Source organism: Galendromus occidentalis, unplaced genomic scaffold (genome assembly GCF_000255335.2).
Source record: "Galendromus occidentalis unplaced genomic scaffold, Mocc_1.1 scf7180000077530, whole genome shotgun sequence".
In the NCBI taxonomy this organism is placed as follows: domain Eukaryota; kingdom Metazoa; phylum Arthropoda; class Arachnida; order Mesostigmata; family Phytoseiidae; genus Galendromus; species Galendromus occidentalis.
The window spans coordinates 255,955-278,547 of record NW_003805518.1 but is presented as its reverse complement, the minus strand read 5'-3'; the positions used below and the strand labels follow the sequence as shown (position 1 = coordinate 278,547).

General features: G+C 50.2%; 3 protein-coding genes across 3 annotated transcripts in view; 1 reads left to right on the top strand and 2 right to left on the bottom strand.

The window, feature by feature from the left end:
• Positions 1 to 506: 506 nt before the first annotated feature.
• The window catches only part of LOC100900567 (atrial natriuretic peptide receptor 1-like), a 31,221-nt gene continuing 9,134 nt past the window's right edge, over positions 507 to 22,593 (top strand). The window contains exons 1-2 of the mRNA XM_029112875.1: positions 507 to 710; positions 21,433 to 21,571. Coding sequence (XP_028968708.1) covers positions 507 to 710; positions 21,433 to 21,571 — 343 coding nt within the window. The remainder of the gene's footprint in view (positions 711 to 21,432; positions 21,572 to 22,593) is intronic.
• Positions 1,786 to 5,214, bottom strand: LOC100900084 (sarcoplasmic calcium-binding proteins I, III, and IV). Its single transcript, XM_003748267.2, has 4 exons — positions 5,104 to 5,214; positions 3,713 to 3,879; positions 2,549 to 2,779; positions 1,786 to 2,120 (listed from the first exon to the last, which is right to left on the bottom strand). Exons 1-4 carry the CDS (start codon positions 5,153 to 5,155, stop codon positions 1,956 to 1,958), a joined length of 615 nt encoding a protein of 204 aa, XP_003748315.1. The 5' UTR covers positions 5,156 to 5,214; the 3' UTR covers positions 1,786 to 1,955.
• On the bottom strand, positions 11,346 to 13,362 carry LOC100899941 (uncharacterized). Its single transcript, XM_003748266.2, has 3 exons — positions 13,004 to 13,362; positions 12,676 to 12,853; positions 11,346 to 12,178 (listed from the first exon to the last, which is right to left on the bottom strand). The coding sequence occupies exons 1-3, from the start codon at positions 13,274 to 13,276 to the stop codon at positions 11,787 to 11,789; spliced, it is 843 nt and encodes a 280-aa protein (XP_003748314.1). The 5' UTR covers positions 13,277 to 13,362; the 3' UTR covers positions 11,346 to 11,786.

Sequence of the window (22,593 nt, the reverse complement as noted above, 5' to 3'; positions counted from 1 at the left end):
AAACTTTCAGAATCCCTGTTCTGTTTAAGCATTCCTCACTGCTTCCAGGATCCTCGGAGACTCCTCCAGACTGTATATTCCGAAACTTCCAGTCCGATCAGGTTGCGGGGAAGATTCCGTCAGATCTAGATTGGGGTCTCATTGATGCAAACAGACACGGAGTCAATAGAGGCATATGCTTTCCTGTCGCTTAGCCGAATGATCGCAAACTCTGCTAGCGGCATGTTTGCCCCGTCTCATATCTCGGAGCCATCGTGGGCGCGCTGGCCTATCGTTGACTGCAGCCCACCACGGACCGCGTGGTTCCTTAAGCGAGGAGAATCCGAATTTAGGCTCCCTGTCGCCCCGAGTCTCGCTGAACCAGCGACTAGTTTAAAGCGGCTCCGACGAATCTCGAACCTGAAGCTGCGAGTGGCATTGGAACGCCGGCTCGATATCTCACTATAATGAGGCTCGATATCTTTTTGTTCCAGCTGGATCCGAGGTCGACGAATGACAGCGATCCCATGGACGAAACATCGTTGGAAAATTCGACATTTGTCAAGGACATTAGACACATGTTGAATTGGAGAGAGGACGTGCGCTTCCACGACCCCCGCGACGGACGCTTCGTCGCGAAAATTGTTTCAATTTTCATCATGAGCAAAGGTCTCAAGAGAAGCTTCGACTACCGCATCGCGAAGCCGGCTTTGGAGCTGGCGGTCAGCGACGTAAGTCATTAGAAAATTTGTTTTCCAGGGGCTCAATTAGCACCTTGACTCCACGGGGAATCGAGGCACGGACAGATTAGTGTTGAAGTGTCGTCATTGAGACCCTCGCGGTACCCGAGGAGGCGGGAACATCGGTCTCTTCCGCTCGGGGGGCCTCCCGAGTGCTCTCATGTCTTGAAACTTCGTCGAGACCGCAGAGGAATCGTAGGTTCCGATCTATACGCTCGCGGAATGACGAGGGGATTATGTCCGCGGTAACCTCCCTCCCTCGATCTGAGTTTATATTCGACGCGTCGAAAGTTCTTCCCGAGGGATATCGGCGAGTTGGCCGGAAAGCCTGACGTACGGATTTATGGAGAGGCTTATAACAATATCTGACCAGCTTAAGTCAGCTCCGGGCGAAAGAGGGATGAAGGAAGACTTAGACATATCAATTTCTCCGTGAGTGGAACGAAAAGAAGTAGGGGAGGCTCTTCGGATCCGACATTGTCGATCGAGAATTCCCCGCATCGTGTGTTATCAAGCGTGCATAAGCGAAATTATCTACGGGAAATAGTAGCAAGGGTGTCAATATCGTCTCCTTGCCGGAATGGCGTAACCGGAGTTTGAGCCGTACCGACATTCGTCCTCTGAAGACCTAGCTCAGAGAATTACTCTGGCTCCTGGGTATCTCATATTCGAAGACTCGCCCCCTATTCCCAGGCGGATAATTTTCTTCCTGCGCGAGTCTGATGGGTAGCTCCGGTCTCCCGGAGGTCCAACGGCTATCGCTCAATGTGCGATTCGTCTTCACACGAGTATTCGCTCGATATAAAGAGGGGTACCCAAGATATCTGGAGAGATCAGAGACGAGTCGAAACTCGGCGTAGAGATGAGGAATAATGGAAAAAAGCCCAACAAAATACAATATCTGTCCTCCGATCGAAAAATCCCCAGATATCGGATCCGGAAGAGGATAATTTTTCAACAAAACATTTATGCATAAATACATCTCAGAAGCCTTGAAGATCGACGATCGGCTCTATGACATGAAAAATGCTCCGCGCAAGTATTCGTATCTGGCGAACCCTTGATCTGTCTCAGTGAATTATTAGCAGAGATCAGATACTCTAAGGCGCTCGATTTATTCCACTGATTATGAAGACATCATGAACGATGGGAATTTCCCTCTAGACTAGTGAATGACTGTAAGCTGATGGTCTGGACTGCGAACCCAATATACAGATAGGAACAATCGTGGTTTCTTCATTTCTTCTTGGTTTTTGCCTCCAATGCCTGCAGATCCTCAGATTGGAAGGGTCCGAACATGAATTTGCCCTTCACGTTCGGATCATCTTTGGTCCAGTATTCGTAAACACGGGTCCGGAAGCTCTCAATGGGCATGGCTTTATCATTCGCTTTGTCGAGCTCCTACAAAAGGAAGCCACTCATGAGAAGAAGGCCTCCGACACCTCTCTCCCGACTGGATATATGTGTACACTTTGCTGGAAAAGAAGAATACGTTTCCTCCCGTGGCCCTGAACGTCGAATAAGGAATGAGTGACAGCAAGTCGCACGAATCAAGCCTGACCGGTCGGACATGTATGCTACATCAGTACAATCCAATCTATCGTTACGTTATCCGACTTCGGCTGTCTGATTCTGAGGCTTCAGGCTGCATTTGTGTCCAGCAAAGCGATGCCGATACATGACAAGTTCGCCGGAGGGCTCCATCGACGCGGAAACCAGAGGTTCCGACTTGATGAGACAAAGCCCGGGAGCATTATTTTCCCTCCACCATTCATTCGAACCCGTCCGAAGGTCAGGGAGGAAAAAAGGAGCGTGATCCATGCACTTACGTCTAACATCGATTCGAACTGCTCGTCGGCGTGATCGACGCTCAACCCAAGACCTTTCAGGTACTTTTTGTAATCCTTCACGCAGAATAGGCCATCCTTGTTGGCATCCATGATCATGAATAGTAGATGAGTGTACTTCTGCAGAAAATCCGGCAATTCCTTGAACTCCTTCGTGGTCTCGCCCATGGTCTTGAAGAATCGGATCCATTCATCGAATTCGACCACGGTATCCTGCGGAAACACAGAATGATGTCAGGCATTTAGAGATAGTTGCTCCAGTACAGCGCCAGGTTCCTCTCGTTTATCTGCGGAGAGGTGAGAAGAAGGAGACGAGCGGATTTCGCCGATTCTCAGTGGTGGCGACGCCGCGCCGTCGTCAGCTCATCCCCGCCGGCGAGAGCAAGACGGATTCTGCGAACACGCGATGCGAACAGCGGACCTCTCCACTCCCCGGAGAGTCTTTACCGAGGATTTGAAATTCGACGTCCTCCCAAGAGTGCCGCCGTTCTCGCGAATGGGCTCATGTTCTTACGGCATTGATTATTCCGGACAGCGTCGCCGATGCAAAATATTCAACAAAACTCGGGTCCAGGGATCGCAACATACGGACCCAGACGCTGTCTGTCGTCGTCGTCGCGATTGTCCGATAGTGAGGCAGAGAGGGATCCCGGACGGAAACGTTCGGCTTAATTTGCAGTTTTTCGATATCGGATGAATTTCTGCGGCCTCGTCTGATTACACGAATGCATAGTGTTGCTGTGACTCGGGACGATATCTGCGGTGTTGGCCGCGTCGGCTTCAGCTCCGTCAGTCACTCAACGAGTGTGACTCTAGAGTGGGTTCATATATCAGACGAGCGGTCAGCTGTTGGCATTTGACCTCATTACAGAGGTCCGCGGGAAACACTCTTCCTGAATGTCAGCTGGTGTTGGGTACTCGCGACAAACTACGCGAAGATTCTACTTCGGCGGCGACGACGAATGTTTTTATTGTTCTCCCAAATATTTTGAGCGAGCAAGACGGATGCTCGTGTCGGCTCCTCCCTCGAAGGAATTCCCCGGGCCGGGCACCAGGTTTTCTCGACTAAGAGCAATCGGAAAGTTTCCGTACCTACACGAAGACAAATTCTCGAAATAATCATCCGGTGCAAGTGCACTCTTCTACCTTGTTGTAATCGGCGTGCATGGTGAGTTCATTCCACCACTTCTCGAGAATGGACTTCCATCGCTCGTAGACATCCTTCTCTAGCTTCCCCTTCCTTTGAACCATGGTGTAGTATTCCGCCAGTGTGTTGAAATCTTCCCAGGACAAGATGCCATCTTTGTTCTGATCTGTAGAGAGGATATTTCCCGATAAGCTCACGATAAATCAGTTCCATCGGCGCGGATATCTCGTTCTCAGGGCGTAGGATCGATGATATACAGGCAGAGAGTGCCTGTTTCGATTGATCAGCCGCAGGCTGTTTTTCTCTCGGCCCTGCTGTAGATGGGCAAGAAAGAGATTGAGATGACCGGGGGAACAGACGACAAGCGTTTACAAGCTGTCAACCTTATTGAGGACTTTATGGGGGCCTCGCAATACGTCTACACGTCATTTCCTTTGTTTTGTCTACCTACATATGAATGTGCGTATATGTGTAAGGAAGAGCTGCGGGGGGACTTGTTAGGCAGGAAATAGGGAAACAGAATAGCCCGGTCTCGGGCACAATACGCTGACTCGTCTCTTCCACCAACGGCGGATGCGCTCAACCACGCAGAGCTCTCGTGTTTTCGCAATAATTCTCCAGTCTCGATGCTTACGGTCTGGGTCACAGATCGACCTATTAATTGATCTACTGCTCTAGATTTTGGGCATTCCCTGAATTTCTCGACCATTCGAATCGATGAAAATCCCGATTATCTCCGCGGGAGAATTATCTGGCGATTATCGGTTTGCCGAGGTATCGAGATGGGGAACAAGAAATTCATTCAAAGGGCGATTATTGCTGATATGAACATACAGCGAAAGGCGAACGAAGCGGCCGGGGCATAGCGCACACATCTAGTAGTAGCAGTCTCGATGTTGACGATCTGGTAAACCTAGGAGAGCTCTAGCGCGTTCGTCCCAACCAGAAGCCGACCGAGTACAGAGTCTTCTCGGAAGGATAGGAAAGTGGCTCGGTGAATGGCAACTTGTTCGCTGTCTCTCCCGCTGTCGTCTTGACTGAATATCGGAATCCTTCAGTGAAGAGCACGCAGAAAAAGCTCCGTACAAGTTGGTTTAGCAAGATATACACCATGCCGTAAGCCCCTATCGGATTACACTCGGCGGAGATTTGCTCAGCGGAAACTGAACGAGGAGTTATACCCTGACGGAGGGATTTTTCTCTCGCACATTCCGCATCGACTTCTCTGCCGAACCGAGGGAACGACGGAATTTCGCAAAGCAAAGAATCAATCCCGAGCACTGCTCTTCGCAGTGAATTGCGGGCGTGAGCTCGATATCCACTCAGGGCTAGTTCTAGGGCTCCTGCTGGTGAGATCCTGAGCGGGCTTCTTCCTTCAGAATTCACTTACCCCAGAAATTGTGGAACAAGTACAAATGCCTATGTCTGAATAATTCCGACATCCTGCTTGAAACTGATTCACAGAGAACAATCGCACGAACTACGGGATGAACGAGCGAAAGAGTGTGTGAGGGAACAACAACTGATCATCCGCCCGCACGGAAGCACAATGCGATTCAAGCACCACCGTCTCAGCCCGGGTCTCTGACCGGAGAGTCGGTGGAGAGTGGAAACTCGGCCAAACTCTTGAATAAGCTTTTCGCAATCGCTATCAATGAGCGATCGCGTGGGGCTGGTTCCGCTGAGCTCTCATCATTGGCCCGCGGTGTCGAATGACGCTGAACCCGAAATTGAAGGAGACCTTCGAATGACTGAGTTCAGTCCTCCGGAACCCGGATGCTACTCTGCACGGAGACCTCCCTCTCGGCGGCCCCACTCCGAATGAACATTCCCTCGCGTCCGTATGCAGGACTTAAAAAAGGGATTCGCCACGCACCGCCAGTCAGATTTTCCTCCTGAACGCGAATTCGCGTCGCGCGCTTCTGGCTCCGACCACCTACCCAATCAGATGAATGGACGATTCGAGAGCGTCTCTCCCAAGCCTCAGAGACCCGCAAGCAGATGTTCAAACCCTTCAATTAATGTCGGCATCTTCTTGACTTGTGCCCTAGTCATCCCCGTCGAACTGGCGCACTCAGAAGGCCCATCGGGACCAGATTTCCTCCCGCTATGGAATAGACCTGGTTTCCTAGATCGTGAGGAGCTAACCGCACGCCAGAAATAACTCTTTAAGCCACTCATTGGGAGAAGAGCCGTCATCTCCAATTTTCTTTTCCGCGGGACGGCCGCAGAGGTTTCCCCCGTTTTCTAGCACGGCTGGCCACTCATCTCATGACTAGAAGTGTGCCGCGTCGCATACACATGAGTGACCTCTATCCGGACACATCATAGAGACAGAATGCACAAATGAACCATAATCTTCTGCAGAGAGAATTCGGAATTTGCGCTGTCAGCTGTGTCCTTCTGGAATTACCTCAATCGAGGAAAATTCTCAGCGAAAAACGCCCGGAAAAATTGATCCTCGATCGTGAGTCCGAATTTCTCGCCTAAGAGAGTGCTCGAGCCCCCTATTCCATGAGAATACTTACGATTCATGCACTTGAGAGAGTCGGGTCGTATTGGGTTCTCAATTAAAGTAGACTGACGCGACATCTCGGTCTGGTTTATTTCTCAATTTCGATACCGTTGCTCTCGAATGGCTTCGATCATCGATGTCGCTTCTGATCGCTTACCACGAAAACGTAGGAGGTCCTCCACGTATACCCGATGAGATTCTACTCTGCGGATGGGATTCTCTGGTGAATGCTCCCATTCTCATCTGTATTCGATGATGCTACCCGATGATGAGGGTACTCTCGCGATATCCATTAAAGAGCGTAAGGGTTCCAGGAGAACAAAGGAGGAAAGAGGAAAGTACAAAGTCATGCTGGTCGCCAGAAGTCGGTGTTACGGTGTGTAACATTCGGATCGGCGATGAGAAAATAGAAAATACAACTGTGCTATCTGTGAATCGTCTTACCTCAAGAGCCCTGATCGAACGAATGGTGGGGTTTCGGACAAATAGGCACCCATCGGGGCACGGCTCATTTTCTTCAGCGGTGGACGGCGATGCTGATGCTGAGCACAGGAACGGTCGCGGTGACTGTTGGCTGAGGACCAAAATCTCAGGAAGAAAGGTCGTATATCAACACTTGGAGTCACCAGGACGGCAACTGAGTTTTGAGGGACAATATTTCTTCCTGTGGCTTTGTCGTGACCCTGACCAGCCCGGACATAGGCGACCGACCGGAGGGACTCACAAAAGATCCGATTCTCGAAATATTTCCGAAAGCGTGTTCCGTAATCACGCCTCCGCTTGCTTCTGAGATAAGCAGACTCGACCCGGAACGTAGAAAGAAGATTCCGTCGATCTTGAAGCTCGGGAAGGAACCTTCCCGTGTCTCCCAGGATCACAGGCCCCAAGGAGCACGGATATCATGTTCCGCTCGTCTCCGTGGCGTGCGGCCCCAGCAACGCGAGAGCGAAGGCCCGGCAAGCGGGCTTGGGGAAAACGAATAAATGCCCAGCATGGCATTCGGATAATAAACGAGATCCCAGTCAATCAATTGGCGTGACATTTTGTCACATCGTTCTGAAAGGCAGATACGATTCTCCTCCTCCCCGCCCCTCTTCCTGCTGCATGTTGATAGCCGTGTGTAGCTCCTCTCGTCTCTCAGGCAGAGGAATAGCCCTCGCTAGCTGCTTGACTGACCGACCCTACTTACGGGGAAAGTTATGCGACACAGCGCGACTTGATACATTGTCTGGGCGCGACTTGTGTCAGCTCGCACTTACGAGGGTCCACTCGAAAGGCATGGTCGACTCCAAGGATCCTCCGCAGCGGCCCACTGAGATTGACAGTGATATGTACCTCTTCAATCAAGGAAGAAACGATACCGCGTCGAACAAGTGTCGATTGATTATTGTGAATACAACACATCCTCCTGTGTACATTCTTTTCGGAATCGGAGATTCCAGTTTTCGGTATAGAGGGGCTCGATTGGGTTACTCGTCCCCAGTTCGAATGATGGTCGTCGATTGTGCTCGGCTTCTCCGGCTCAATCCCGAAGAACCCCTCGCCGTCGCTGCCGATATCGATTACTGAGTCGGTCCCGGGACTTGCTCGGAGGGCCGATTACAAGGTCTCACTCACACTGATGCCGAGTGGAACACTGTCCAAGCGCCCGATGATTACGGAGGAGCGAGTAGTCAATCATCCATCGATTCATTCATTATTCGGACGCAGTCTACTCGCGTCATCATGTGAATAATCCTCCGGAAGAGAGCTCAAGATCATTTGAGCAAGTCTCTCGAGCAAGTCTTTCGGCCGGTTATTGCCACGAATGAGAATCTCAAGCGCATTCAAGGATACCGTCTTTGTAATTGAGCCGGTACTACTCGCTTTACTCCTCGGTCAACTTCCCTCATCCCGCATAGAAAATGCGACCGCCTAAGTAGTCGAGTGGCGCGCACATTGCAGCGTCCGAGATCGGGAAAGCTGAAGCTTTTAATCCTTCTCTAAGAATAGGTTCCAAGGGTGGTCGATTGAGCGGGTTCCAATTTCTCATCGTATAGTAATTATTCCGGACAAAAAGACGGGGAGCTTGACTTCGTCGGTCGGCAACGTTCGAGAGTCGGGATAAATCGCGGGCGATCCGAAACCGCTGTCGTAAGCACCAGACAGGAGTTCAAGCCCTCAGATCCTCGACTTGAATGTTCGTAGAGCTTAAAAGCCTCGGAGAACTCGACTGCTGTAGCGCGAAGAGTGAACTGTACCTAGACATATAGCAATCCATCGAATTCAAGACGAGAGCGTTCGAGTCGGCAGGGATCTGGTCGACGAAACTCCGATGATTCCGACGTAATAGTTTCCGTCGACGCCCAGGGTAGACCTGTTAGATTTCGCTGCGATCGAGGCGAGCCCGGGCGCAACATTCACGCTTTCGCAGATAGCTCAATCTGTTAGCATCGAGGGTATGGAGTCGACACTCTCCGGCACTTTAGAAGCGAAAATCAAATTGGATGTACTGTGGACTCAGCCATCAATATTGATGAAAATCGCATAGTCGCTGATTGGTCGCTCTCCGGCACCGTGTTCAGCTCGCAAGCATCGCGTTGATCGTGGCGAAGTTTTCCATTCCGCTTTTTCCGCGCGCTGCGATCCGCCGTCGCAGTTATTGGGAAAATCAAAATCAACAAGAAGCTCTCTACGAAACTCTCACAGTCTGAATCTTCGGTTCTGCTCCTAGGCATTCCTCCTTTCGCTTCTCCGTCTCGGATGGGGCGCCCGGGTTAGATAGGCTCGACAGTAAATATCCAGACTGGTGGAAGTGAGGAGAAGCTCGAGAATTCCCCGGCACCTGAGGAAAATCAGTCAAAACCATTGTTCCGTAGAGAAGCCCACGCATCCTGCCTCTCTACCTAGCCTCTCCACTTCCAACCGCTTCCATAGGCCGAAACTCGTTTGCAGCACTCCTAATCGCCGACACAGATTTCCTCCCCAAAAATCTGCGAATTCAGCCTCACACTTCATGTGGCCAAAGGAAGAGTAGAATTATGGCATGGGAGCCTCCTCTCCGTATCAGGAATATTGTTCATGGAGAAAAACTTCCTCTCATTCGAAAGGATATCCTCCAAGATGTACCGGATGTTCACGGTGAATACATCCATCATGAAAGCTCAGCAAGGACCGTAATTGTTCGAGAGGCTTGGAGCTGCACAGGCAATCGACGTTCCAAAACAACCTTCAAGGCGAGATTACGTGTGCATCGACGAGCTCGTAGTGAATGCCAGCGGGAGTAATGAAGGGCGAAGGAGCCTCGACGGTCTGGCTGAGCTTCCTGGGAATCCCCTGGAGAGGACTCGAGTTCGGAATATCTATCGAGTGGCTGGAAATGGCACGCGAACAGTTTCGTCCATCGTTATAAAAGGATTTGTCTCCGATCATGAGGGGCACGGGTTGCTCTCCAGAAAACATTGTTAGACTTTCGTACGAAGCCGGGAAGTCTCATAAGGGTCATACAATCTATTCATGAGCGAGTGACCAAGGCTCTCATACAGAGAAGAACGCCGCTCGAAATCCCCACGAATCTGATCCTCGGGGTCTCTCCTTTCCAATAGAGCATCGTCTGAGGGCTATTAGGGTCGAAATGGGAACAGTCCCTGAGGAGGTTCGTAACTTGAGCTTGATGAGGAAGCTCACGACTCGGGAAGCTCGATCATCAGTTGAATAGCTCGCGATCTCGAGTCTCTACGGTCCTTTCATGTTCGACTTGAGTCCTCTCGGTCCTGGCATATAAATTTGCGATTCCGTCCTGACTACACGCGGCGGAGAATTACCAACTCCATGTAGATCTCGAGCTCCTGACTCCATGCAGGAGATCAGAACTGTCAAGAACGTTCTCCCTCGTCGATCCCATTCTTACCTTCTTCCGTCATGAAAATCCTCAGCTTCGATGACAGGTCAGCTTTTCCATCCGATCGAGCATTCGGAGCGAGTGCGCTCTCGACAGATCCCGCTTCGAAAAAAAATAATGGACGGAGCTCCCGAGTGAGGCATGCTGCGCACGCTCCTCACCAGACCGACAGTTACCGAGTAATGTACGGAATTTGTTGGGAGAAGGCGAACGTGCTTAAGCCAGCTAAGAGATCCTCTCGATGTAAACTTCTGACACACCGGACCTCTCTCTCATTAAACGCTCAATATATGCATCATCCGCTCCTTTGTAGGGTCCCGGCGAGCAGCGATCGGGAATTCATTCGTTTCAAACGCACTGTGATACATTCCCCGTAAATGCCCGGACCCTCCTGAGAATGTGTAATACCTAGAGGTGCATCGCGCATATCGAATATGCAGAGACCCCATCCCTTAGGGCGGCGAAAATTTTTCCCACTCCGCAGAGAAAGGAAGTTGCGTCACAGAGGGAGTACGAACGGGTATCAATCTGATTGATTCCCACTCCTTTGGCAGAGAATGATCGCTGTTGAAATATAGTCTTTATTGAATTCCTATGGCAAGCTAATTTCGGGTCTGCGAGGTCTTGTCTTCTTTTTTGCTTTCGTCCGCCTGGATGATCCCCAGTTTCATGAAGAAAGCGTCCATTGTCTCCACCATCGGGTGCGCCTCTCCTGGTACAAACGCCTGAGCTCAGAAAAGAGAAAAGCATCAGATGGGGCGCGGAAAAAGCGAGGCTGTTGTTAATTCCAAAACTCTCGAATGAGTCTCGATTGATTAGCCGGTAGATTTGGGAGGAGCCTTGACCATTTCCTACCTTTTGGAACCCATACCAAGCCATGGGTATGCCCAGGATGCCGATCACTGGGACGATTCTCTCCAGAAAGAGACCCATGTTCGAGTCGCACGACCTTCAAGGGAGAAAGAATCTTCAGCTCCCACGTGAAACGTTGGCCTCCTCCGTATTTCTCGCATTCAAAAATCGAAAGGGAAACCTTGAGAGCGCTTCCTTGGCGACGGACTCATTTATTCTTCTACCACCAGAGAAATCGACAAAGAGGTCGCTCTTTTCGATTCCAAAACAACACCTAGGCTTGTGCGATACCACGCTATCTGTAGATAGTATCTACATACATATAATGTACACTTTACATCGAAAGAGTCGCTACCTAATCAGGGTTTGCTTGATTTTGCACTGAATTCTGCTTTCCCTCAAGAAAGAGTCCTCCCGACTCCGGGAGGAGAGAATCGCGGCGCCGACTCCTCCTTTCAATTATCACTGGGAGAACTTGAACCTCGTCGAGCATAGTGACCTCTGCCTGACTTTATTCGCTATCGCATAGCCCTTCCACCGACTCCATGGCAAGCGATAATCAACAAGTAATTTGGATGCAGATACAATGAATAGGGCTGGGAAGTTGACGCGATCGCGCCAAAAGCCGTGAATTTTCACGGTATTCTCAGGCGATCCTCCATAGGAAGTCAATGGGGGGTGAGAATTGCCGTGAATTTTCGGGAAAAATGCCGTGAATTATTCCCAGCCTTAACAATGAACTATTCGAACAATCCCCGACGGGGAACCCCTGGCGAGGACAATCGGTTCCAGTGCGTTCTGACTGGAATCCGGTGAGGTGGTATCTTCACTCGCAATACGATCTTGCTTTTCTCATGGCGAGTTTATAAATTTTCTTGATGCTCTCATCTGTCACAGGCAGAGCTAGAGATCTCTTGAGTGCGATACCGTAAACTTTCTTCAGTGAGGCTTTTTTGTCAGCATCCGTATGAGCGTCTATCAAGTTCTTGATGTCGGTTTTCAGTTTGACCATTAGTGGGTGTTTTTTCACGGCTGCGATGTCGTTGGTTCTCTCGGATCCATCTCCTGTTTTCGATTCGCGACGCCGTGAATCCAACGGCTCACTCGATTGCGCCGCTAATGCTGATGTGTGTTTTCTCGCGGCTTCGCATGTCGTCCTCTGGGTACATGAAGCTTCGATTTTTAGCGAGTCCGTGGGAGTTGAGGGGGCCGTCGGAGCTGCGGTTGAAGGGCCAGTCATTTAGTGCGAAACCAGGAGTCGATTTTGACGAGCTCTAATGCCTCCGAAGTCTCATGATCAGAACGCTGATTTCATGCGGTGAGCAAACGAAATACGGCGGGGCTTTTGTTCCTCCCCGGCCTTCATCGAGGTCGCCCGCAACGGGGAATCCCGGCTCATAATGGAGGGACAGGGGGACCTTCCCGGAGTGAAATGTATGGGCGTGGTAGACAGCCCGCATCGGGATAGTCGGCACAGTTCTTGCAAAGCACGAAGGGCCAAAAGAACCGGCGCGGCGATCTCGGATCCAAGATTTCGGCCTACAGTACAGTACAGTACATGGAGGATCCGCGTTCTGTTCACGATTGATCTCGGATGGACCCCGCGAACGACACGTTACAAAACGCTGACTGAATCACTCAGTGCTCAAGGTCGAGCGGATCGGTCCGGCTCCGTCGCTCCTCTTCCGCCAAGGAAACTCCGACCCAATACTCACGGACTCGGTCATCGGAGGTTTTCCGAATTTTGTTGAAGGCGCTTCTGTCCAGAGGGGTTCCCGTATCTACAGAGTCCAGCTTTCGCTTCGCGCTTCTGCTCTTCATCTTCTCTAGGACTTCAAAGAAAAATTGTCGGATACGAGCGATACTTGCCAACAAGGCACATATCCAGCTGACCTGGAAATCAGACCGGTCAGCCGACTGTTCGAGCTTCATCTCGGTACCCCGACCAGGGAGCGAAGCTCTCCCGCGAGTTTTCTCCAATCCCCGGATGGACACCAGCTCCTCTCGGCATGGGGTTCGTTCTAAAGAGTTCGTTCAACATACCTGATGTCCGATCTTCAATCTCTGGAGACAAAACGCGCCAGCGATTTCACATCGATCGTTTATCCATTGAAATAAAGCTTGGACCTCCAGAGGATCATCGTCACCGCGTATACGACTCAACCTCTTCAATCCTCTGCGGACGTTCATAATATTCGCCACTTGCACTTCCATGGGAAGCGTTTGGGCACCGGTCTTACACAAACTCAAAAAAAGCTTGACCTCCGGCCACACAGGTGATTGTGGTCGGAGGAACTCTTCAATGATATTCCGCATCCTGACTTGCTAATGGACGAAGTTTAAAGCTAGAATCACCTTTTTCTTGGGTTTGCGCTCTCACGCTGTGGACGCGCGAGTTCGACTGTTATGAATCGCCTAACCAGGACACAGTGTTCGCCTCCTCGTGCGTGTTTGGGATTCTTCGATAGGAGAGAGGGAGCTGCTGAAGGACCGCGCACTGCGAAGCGGTCAGCTGTTTAGAATCTCGGTATCTTTCCCAGAACGGCACAGAAAACCTCGTGAGCTTATAGGGAGCTGGAGAACGGGCCAGCTGAATTCTGGGAAGCGAAATCGAGGTTTCGCGCGTCCGGCGTTCATTAGGGGAAGAGGCATTCAATTCTGTAGACTTCACTCAAAGAAGCAACGATGGTCGAATCAGGAGCGACATTCCCGTGCATTCCTGGCTCCTATACGCCCGGATAAATTTGCTCCCTGGATCCGTCCGCCGCCTATGTTTTGGTCTGACGGGTGACAACATCTCGGGCAAATCGTCAAGTGGGGAATTCCAGCGCGATGTTTCCGTTGGGCATGTCATCCCGGATTCGATTTCGAATCTGATAGCGTTGACAAGGACTGCTGACCTCTCGGAAGAATAATGAGACCCACTCTGTTCCACTTCATGGGGGAAGAAAAGCGGCCATCCGCCCCGTACTCATTCTTTAAACTTCGGAATCAAGCGCTACGGCTCCCCTCGATCGGACGTCTCGACCTGCAGTATTTTCTGGGCATCGCTTTCTGAAAACCGTTCAGAACGCCAATTTTTATGCTTGAAATCGGTACGTGGTCAAAAACATGTTCAGACCTGAGCAGTGAACACCCTTGTCCAATCAGTTTTTCTGTTTTTCTTCACGTGAGATAGAAGAAACACTCAGTCAGCGAAGCATTATTGCCTCTGGCGAGCCGAGTTCTGCTGTTCTTACAGAACACAACACTCCGGACGATTTAAGACTCGGAGAAGGAAGCACGAATATCCGAGCCGTAACCGCGAAAAGTTCGGGAGCGAAGATGCAGTGAGAATGGGAGCAGAACGCAGAAGCAGCATGCGATCCGATCCCGCTTCGTCGTTATCGTATCCGCCGCCATGTTCATGAGCTTTAAATAATAATTAGTCTTCTCATCGATTCGTTTCACCGTTGCGAGAGTTTTACGTCATGGTGACCGCTCTTGGCTCGGTGAATTTCTTTCTTACCACATGTTTTCCCGCACCTGAAATCCACTTCGCGCCGAAAAAAACCCGATGCCTGAGGCTCAGTCAGGAGCGCGTTGCGAATCCCCAACCAAGGTGGTGGCAACGTTTTTCCTGTGGACGACGATGACGCGACTGACGATCTGGAGCCTGTCGCATGTCGGTCACAACGGAACCGCGCGTCCTGTTGCGGGCAGGGTGTTCGCTGGGCGACCGAATCTCGAAGCTTAAGCCGAAACCGACTTTGATCGGCTTCCCAGCTCTGCTCCGAATTCGCTCTGATTGCTCACTTGGCTCCTCCTTATCTCCCCGGCTTTCGAGCCCGCGAGCTTCGAAACATTTTCTTCCACCTGCTTTCTCTGAGAGGAGGAATCCCGAGGGAGAAGTCGAGAGCTCTGGCAGTCGCTGCTCTCCCATCTGGAGTTGGTCAGAGCCATCTGGTCTCTGATTTTATGAGTCATTACTCAGGAAATTTCTAGAAGAGGGGAAAGAATGAGAACAGCTCATTTTCGGATGGGTCGAATTGGAGACCCCACTCACTTTACCAGAGAATGAGAACAAGCAACGTCAGCTCTTGATCGTGATTTTCGGATTTATTGGACTGTTTGGCACTAGGTCTAGAAACTGCGCTGTAATGAGTGGGTGACCGACGCCGATCAGGACTCAGTCGGACATTCAATCATCTGTAGCAAAATCTAAATAGGGAAAGTTTTATTTCTGTCGAACGCTTGGGCGAAGTCATTTTCAGGTACCGTATATGATTCCACGAGGCCACTGTCGGCATAGATCTTTTGTACCGGGCTCTTGTAACGGCGCACCGTAACGATTCTGTCGGAATTCTGTACGGCGGTTCGCATTCGTTGCAATTCCACCCCAATGCCACCAGAACTGCGCTGGAAGAAGGGACATTCTCATCGGCTGCGCGACGTCTGGAACGCGCGAACGTGGTAGTACAAAGCTTGCCGGAGTCCCATTGACGACACTGTGAAGTAATTTATCAGATACGAGGTATTCCTCGATCGTATCAGAACGCTTGGCGTTCTCCCGAGGCATTTTCTTTCTGGCGTCATCTTTCACAGTAGAGGCCACTCGTTGAAAGAAACTGAAGTTACGTGAAGCCTTGGATATACCTCAGTATTTTTTTCTGTGTACCTACTCTCCTCCGAACCTCAAAACATTCCCCCTCTATTCACGGAGAGGCATCTCGGCAGAAAATTCACCTCAAAGCTGCGTTGTTTTGTTGAGCTTCTCGAGTTTGAGTCTCTTCTTTTCGTGCTTTATGAAACAATAGAAAGCAACTGCTGCCCAAATTCCGACGACAATCACCATGACGAGTGTTCCTGTCAGGGCCAATCGAGCTTCGAACGATTCGAAGTCGATGGGCTGGAAGAGATTAAATTTGTTAAGTTCTGTATCAACTGACCGAAGGGACTGCTGGCGGATTTTGCGGATTTTCTGGCAAGGTTCTCCCTTCATTTGGAGCGAGTCGCTTTCGCGGCTCCCCGGCGCGGCGTCCGAAGTGTGTGGAGAAGAGACGCTCCTCCATGCTAAATCTAAGTCGGACTTATCGAGCGCCTGACTGAATCAAAAAAGTCAGCCTCGCACGAAAGCGTGCGTGGAATCGTCTGATTGCTTGACTTCACGCAGCAGCGCTCATCGCGTATCGACGATACAAGTCATGAAACAAAATGAAACTTGTGTAATCGTACGTTCGCTACCGTCAAACAAAGGTTGTTTTCCGCGAGGTGGCAACCATTGACGCAGTGCTGCAGCAACTATGATGGCTGCAGCGGCGTCGCCGTTCTAGCCGCTGTGGCTGCTAATTTCGGAGACGGGGAAGGGGAGGGAGCGGTGATTGCTTCGATGGGGATGACGACATCGTCCGCGCTTCTACAAGATCCTTCCAGGCTCATTTCGTTCGCATTGGTCGACTGTCTACGATGGTGATCCGAAATACGGCACCACAACTTTCTTCCCATTTCGCGAAAATGACAGGGTCCGCGCTTCGGGTCCCTGCCGAGTCAATTCGAAAAATGCGGCTGAACTCAGCTTCGCGAGGAAATCTCGACAATCTAAAAAAAATCATTCCGCCGATATTCTACTTGTTGCGAGACTTGATCGGCATGACTTGGATGCTATGTCAAGAAAAAAATTCCTAGTGTCCGCCTGAGAAGGATTGTGGAATCAGAGTAGTTGATGCAGAGAAGCGAATGTCACTCGATACGGAAGATATCTGAGGAGGGGTGGATCCCTTTCGGAGGGAGTAGTAGTCCGTTCCATCGGGCAGCGTCCCTTGTGAGCCGTCAGACCTCTGATCCGTTCGCCCTAACGGAGATTTCCTCCCATTTCTCGCCGAACGAACTCATCAGCTGATGAGAGGAATTTTTCTGCGGATAAGAGTCGAAGGCCCGGATCTCGGATTTCTCCCTCTCTCTACTTTCGCAGACGGCAATGTCACACGAAACGATCGATCTTATCGTTTCCCTTGATCCACTTTGTCAGAAAACCGTTTCAGTGGATGTTTTCAGATCTCTGGGCATTAAAAACTACAATACATCGCCAGTTCCACCTAATAAGTGATAAGATTGCGGCGTGAGAAGGTCTCAGTCGAAAAGTTTTTCGGGGACTGAATTTTTATCTGTGCAGAAAATTCTCCTTCCAGCCACTGATACAAGAGAGCACCGTGGCTGTCGGGTGACTTATGAAGGAAAATTAAACAGGAACATTAGTGAGCTTGCTCATTTGCTCGAAATAAAGAGAGTCTGTGCTCTTCGCAGTGAGTGATCTGCAGCTGAAAATCCGCGAAATTGATCTTTGTCTGTCAAACCTGAAATCGGATCAGCTTAGAGATCCTCACCGGATGGTTCTGTTGCGCTTCCCGAAAGTGCATCCTGGCGCTCGTGTGTGCTCTCGCAATTTATGCCTCAGACACTCAACCGCAAACGTCCAGCTTTAATCATCTCTTATGAGGCTCCACTCTTGATGCCTTGCGGGACTCTGGCCTGCGATATCTGCAATGCAAAGAAAACACCAAGTTCTTTCAGAGGATCGATTGGAATGCCGAGGCCGAAAACATTAGGTATTGTTGATATACGACGATATCGCTGCGGCCACTGCGACGGTGTTTTGTCGGAAATAAACTGATTTCTGATGTCGTGATCATCACATTGCACAGAAGTGTAAGCTCGACAATGATGACATTGTCCGACGCGCACAGAATTTCATTTTCGGACGATGTCCTTTCATCACGCAAGGTTGGAAGATGGTTTCAGCTGAACAAATGGCCCCAGAAATGCCCCTTGTGGTTTTCGAGAATAGAGAAAACGAAAACATTTACAGTGCAAGATATTTGACGGTCGACTCGTTTTGTATCTTTTTGTTCGAGAATTCGGACTCTTCCCTTCAGGATAAATCACAGTTTTTCTCCGGTTTTCGCCTGCCTCTCAAACCAGTCTCCGGGCTTGATAGCTCGATAGCTCGTGAACTTCTCCGATAGCTTGATTGGCACACCCTGAAGATACGGCCAGAATTTGATGACTGCTCAGCGAACTTCAATCGTTCTTGCAAGCGAAACCTACGAAAGTTCCTCTTATCGCTGACTTTCCCTTATCGGGAGAATTATTCATTCATGCGATTGTTTTGCTATTTACGTGGCGTTCACTAAGAAATGCCAGCGCAACTCCGTCTATCTGATCAAATGAAAGAAAACAAATGCTAAGTTGCGTTCATCCAGCGAGCAGCTCGCTTGGGTCTCTGACGTTTAGAACTTTCCTGTGAAATCAAGCGAATCGTTTCATGGCATCATTCAGTCGATTGGTAGATTCGCCACACGATAGAGCGATGCCGAAATCTGAGACTTCAGGAAGTAGATCCAGGGAATTCGGATTCGCCGGAAGGAGCCTGACCGTTCATCGAATTTGACAGCTGTTCTTCGGCAGTCCGGATTATGACAGATCTCTCTCGCTTCTGCGCGATGAGCGGCGACTGGAGGTCAATATCTCCGCGATTACTCATAGGTGCAAATGAGACGCGTCGGATATAGCCTGACCAATCCACAGAGATCCTCTCCGCAATGAATGAACTCCAAGATTAAAGCAGCAACGGAAAGTGATTGCTCGCTCGAACGGAATCGCTGCCGGTCACGTGGCTCGTGACGAATCACGTCGTTGAATTTCAATGAGAGATTTCGGACCGGTCGCGCACCGAATTCTTCAGCAGTCCGGAAATTTTCTCTGCTTTCGAGCGACTGTGTTAAAAATAAATGCTATTTGATCACTGGGTCTTCGACAGTCCCAGATGTAGAAGGTTTCTTCGTTCCTGTTCGCTCCCTTGTTCGCTCATTCAATCGTGAAACGACGTTTCTCCCCCTGAGAAATCCCTTCACAAAATCTTTCCCAACCTCGTTGAAGCTACTAGAGGAAGTGCCAACAACGCTGGGGCGCGGACACGCGAGCTACTGGTTCGAATATGGCCCGAAAATTGTTTTCGAATTTTTACGGTTTTCCCCACGGTTCCTTCTAGTTTTGATCAATGGGGTGAGCACCGGTCGGGCCGCTTTGCGAACCACGTTGGCATAGAGCAAATACGAAAATTGTTTTCCCTCGTCTCGAAATGTCATTCGCCACTCTTTTCTCGCGTGAGCATGAAACTCGGCCAGACCACATTTCGGTAATTTTTCTTCACGAAGGATTAGTTTGTCGGCGACGTCATCATGAATAATTATTCAGAATGCTTCGTACGCTGTTGCTCCCTTTATTATTGCCGTCGGGGTCGCTCCCGTGCAAATTGGACGGCTCCTCGTGGACCTAAATCTAATTTACTCCTGCTCGGTTTCCGATGGCAGTGAAGACAGTGAAAAGGAAGTCAAGTACAAGGACGGAAACGCGTTGACGCATACCGTCAATCGTTCAGTTCCCCTTATGTAGGCTACTGAATGCAAGCTGAATCCAGCGATTTTCCAGCATCTTCCACGGGAATTCCGAAGCAACTATTGCCCCGGCGGTTTCTCAAGCATCGGAGAGGCGTTCCCGAAATCTTCTATTCGCGTGTATCGAATGAAATGCGAGCCTTGACGAGCGGGCCTCGGCTCAGTACAAATGTCACTCACGATTGCAAACTGCAATCGATGGCCTTTCTGTTCGCTTCCTGCGTACTCGGAACTGGGATTCCCAATTCCATGTGAGTACAGCCCGCGTCGCGTCAGGCTCAGAGCTTTTGCTCCAGGAAGAAAACTCGCACGTATCCCAACGAGGTATCCTAGGAAAAAGGGACCACTCGTTCCCACCAACCTCCTGATCAGGATTGACCGGCGTCCTCGGAAGATTGTCACCCGGCGTATCCTCAGAGCAATGTTTTCTGATCGTCGATAGTCCTCGCGCGGAGTGTCCGTTCACGCTGACGTTTGCCGTTTATTCCAAAAAAGGCCGCACCGGGATTGAACCGAGAACTCGATCATACGCGGATCAGAGTGTGCTTCAAACTACGCTGAACAGCTCCCCACTGTGAGAGTCCTCCCCTCTGTCGTAGAGCTCTTTCAGAGGGGGCGAACGAGCAGACGTAACGTCAGGCGATTGATCGAAGCACCGAAAACCCAGACACAGGTCCGACTCACTGCTCAGCTGGATCTGTCGCTAAAATGCGCGCTGCTGGAGCCACGGACTTAACGGTGAGGGTTGTTTAGGGGCTGTGCCCGACGGCGTGCATGTGGGGGTCTTTCACCAAGGATCCTTCTACACCACCAGAAGTTCTTCACTGTTCCGTGGATCGACTGCTCTGGGAGCTATTTTTGAAATCAATTGGACGCCCGAAATTGTTCGGGGGTGCTTTGTTCGCCAGATGACAGCTCGAGAGAGATATATCGAGAGTAAACTCTTTCTTGTTCCTTTACACAGAGCCGCGGGCCATTTTCTAATTTGCTGCGGAAAGAGATTGAACGGGGCGTTTTAATAATAGAATCAGGCTGAGTGACCTATATATGGGTCGTGCTCCATTAAGAAATGGATAATCGGTATCTGCTCGGAAAATACATCGTGGTATCAGACATCCATCGATTTTGGGATTGGCGCTAACTATTTCAATAATCAATTCGGTCACAGAGGAAGTAACGTTTCGATCAACATCATCTTGAGAAATCGAGTTTGAGATAGGAAAAGTCGGGCCGAAGTGTTCCCTTCGTCTGCGTAGCCTATTCCCGTCGGGACGTCCGATCGTTACGTGAACGAAATCTCCTAATCTTTCGGAGTCATTGCGAAATCGACGATGGTCAGTCGTAAGGTTGTTTTTATTGATATTTGAAAGCTTGAGGACTTGTTTTGTTGCTGGGCTAAGTGATTCCCATCCTGGTTCCGTGGACTTCGGTCTTAAATGAGTTATCTCACAAATATCGGCAAAACACAGACGAGCGTCTGACCCCGAAATTGAGATGCTGAAAATATTTGTGGGTCGACTGAGGGGATCACGGGACGGGAGCCTCTCGGCAGCCTCTCCATGAGAGCATGCATTGTTGACCGAGAAAAAAGACCGACGTTCGAGACATTTTCTCTCGAGCGGAAATAAATAGAAAGTAATGATCGAGGGCTGGTGGGACTCAAGATGGATGGTGAAGGCTGTACGCCGGCTTTCGGTGATTGGATGAAGTTGTTGGAGACGGACGACTGACACCGAGACGACGCTGGGAGGCTACAATCTCAGTGGGAGCCAAATTCCAGCCGACCTAGTCTCGAGCGGCTGTCCGCAAGCCGCTAGCGAAGTACTTCACGGTGCGAAGAATAGGATTCCACCGTTGAGCCCATCCGGTAATTCGTGGAGGAACTCGCTGGAAACAGAGCGAATCGACCCGTAGACAAGAAGAGCGATATTTCTGACAAGAAGTTATCTCTTTCAGTAGTTCTTTCCTCCGTGGCGTAAGTCGAGGTTTTCTCTTCGACACTATCTGCGACTGCCGATGAGTGAAACTCCTCTCTTGCAGGTGAGCGAGAAATACAAGAACATCAGATTTCAAATCACCCACCGTCGGGGTTACGTGTCATGTCAGGCCAACCACGCGGGGAATATGGCAGCTGAAGAGTATCACGGAAACGACGGGGCTACGGCTTTCATCGGACCCGGTGAGTGAGGAGCGGGCCGTCTTCTCTAACATTCGGATGGGTACTATGATGGACCCCATCGTTCCGGCAATCACAACGGATCGACAAGCTAGCTTCGCAGCGAGCGTAGCTGATTCGATCAAACCAAGGTCGAATAGATAGATAAGGAAAACGAACTACGAAAACGAGCCTCGTTATTCCCGACGACGCTTTGGGTCGGCTCGGAGCCGACGCTCAAGCACGGCGCAGCGTATTCAATATCGCAATGGTTTTCGTCTTTCATGGGATGCAGCTGAGCAAGCGCAATACGTTAAACGTTTCCTATGACGCTCTGCGAAGATTTTTCGCCATATCTTTTCGCAAGGCCCCGACCAATTCTGCTTCCCCCGTATCCGCTTCTGATATCAGAGCGGGGATCGCGCATCTGGGAAATCTTCGAAACACTGGGCCGCCGACCGTCATCTCGGCGCTTTCCTTTCTTGCGCAGAAATCTTCGCGAAGACGCCTGATTTCTACGTTCGTCAGCCAGTGGTTCAGGCGAAAAGCCAATGGAACTTCGAACGGAATCAGAAAGAAGATTCGGTCGATCACGTACCATACAGTCCATCTGTCTCGCGTCTCGCGGTTCTCACAGAGATTTGTTCTGGCCCACGATGAATGCTGAGATCGTTCAAGTCCTGTTGAAAAATATCGAAAATGGAAAAACCGAAGCATTGTTTAAAATATATGAGGCGACAATAGACTTTCTGAAACAATAAGGATCAGTCAACACCCAGGGACTTACTGAAATGAGCGAATATTCGACGGGCGTGAATACAGCATTAGGAAGAAGTGAGTGAATAATGAGCCTTCACCCCGTGTTGACCTTGGCTTCAACCTCCGACCTCTCGCTCTCGAGTTGAAAGCGAATTCCCCGCGCGTCCCTCGTGGAGACGCCCTCCAAGGTTCTCCTGTAAAAAAAAGGTTCTGCCATACCTATTTTACAAGAACGTCATACCGAAATTGGTATAATGAGCTTCACGCTTTTCGGTTTAGATCGGACG

Coding starts and splice junctions, on each gene's coding strand:
- LOC100899941 (XM_003748266.2), bottom strand. CDS start 13,276: ATGCGGAATATCATTGAAGAGTTCCTCCGACCACAATCACCTGTGTGG. Junction 12,854..13,003: donor GATTGAAGATCGGACATCAG/GTATGTTGAACG, acceptor TCTGATTTCCAG/GTCAGCTGGATATGTGCCTT. Junction 12,179..12,675: donor AACCTCCGATGACCGAGTCC/GTGAGTATTGGG, acceptor CTTCAACCGCAG/CTCCGACGGCCCCCTCAACT.
- LOC100900084 (XM_003748267.2), bottom strand. CDS start 5,155: ATGTCGGAATTATTCAGACATAGGCATTTGTACTTGTTCCACAATTTC. Junction 3,880..5,103: donor CTTGTTCCACAATTTCTGGG/GTAAGTGAATTC, acceptor TCCTCTCTACAG/ATCAGAACAAAGATGGCATC. Junction 2,121..2,548: donor AGTTCGAATCGATGTTAGAC/GTAAGTGCATGG, acceptor TTCCTTTTGTAG/GAGCTCGACAAAGCGAATGA.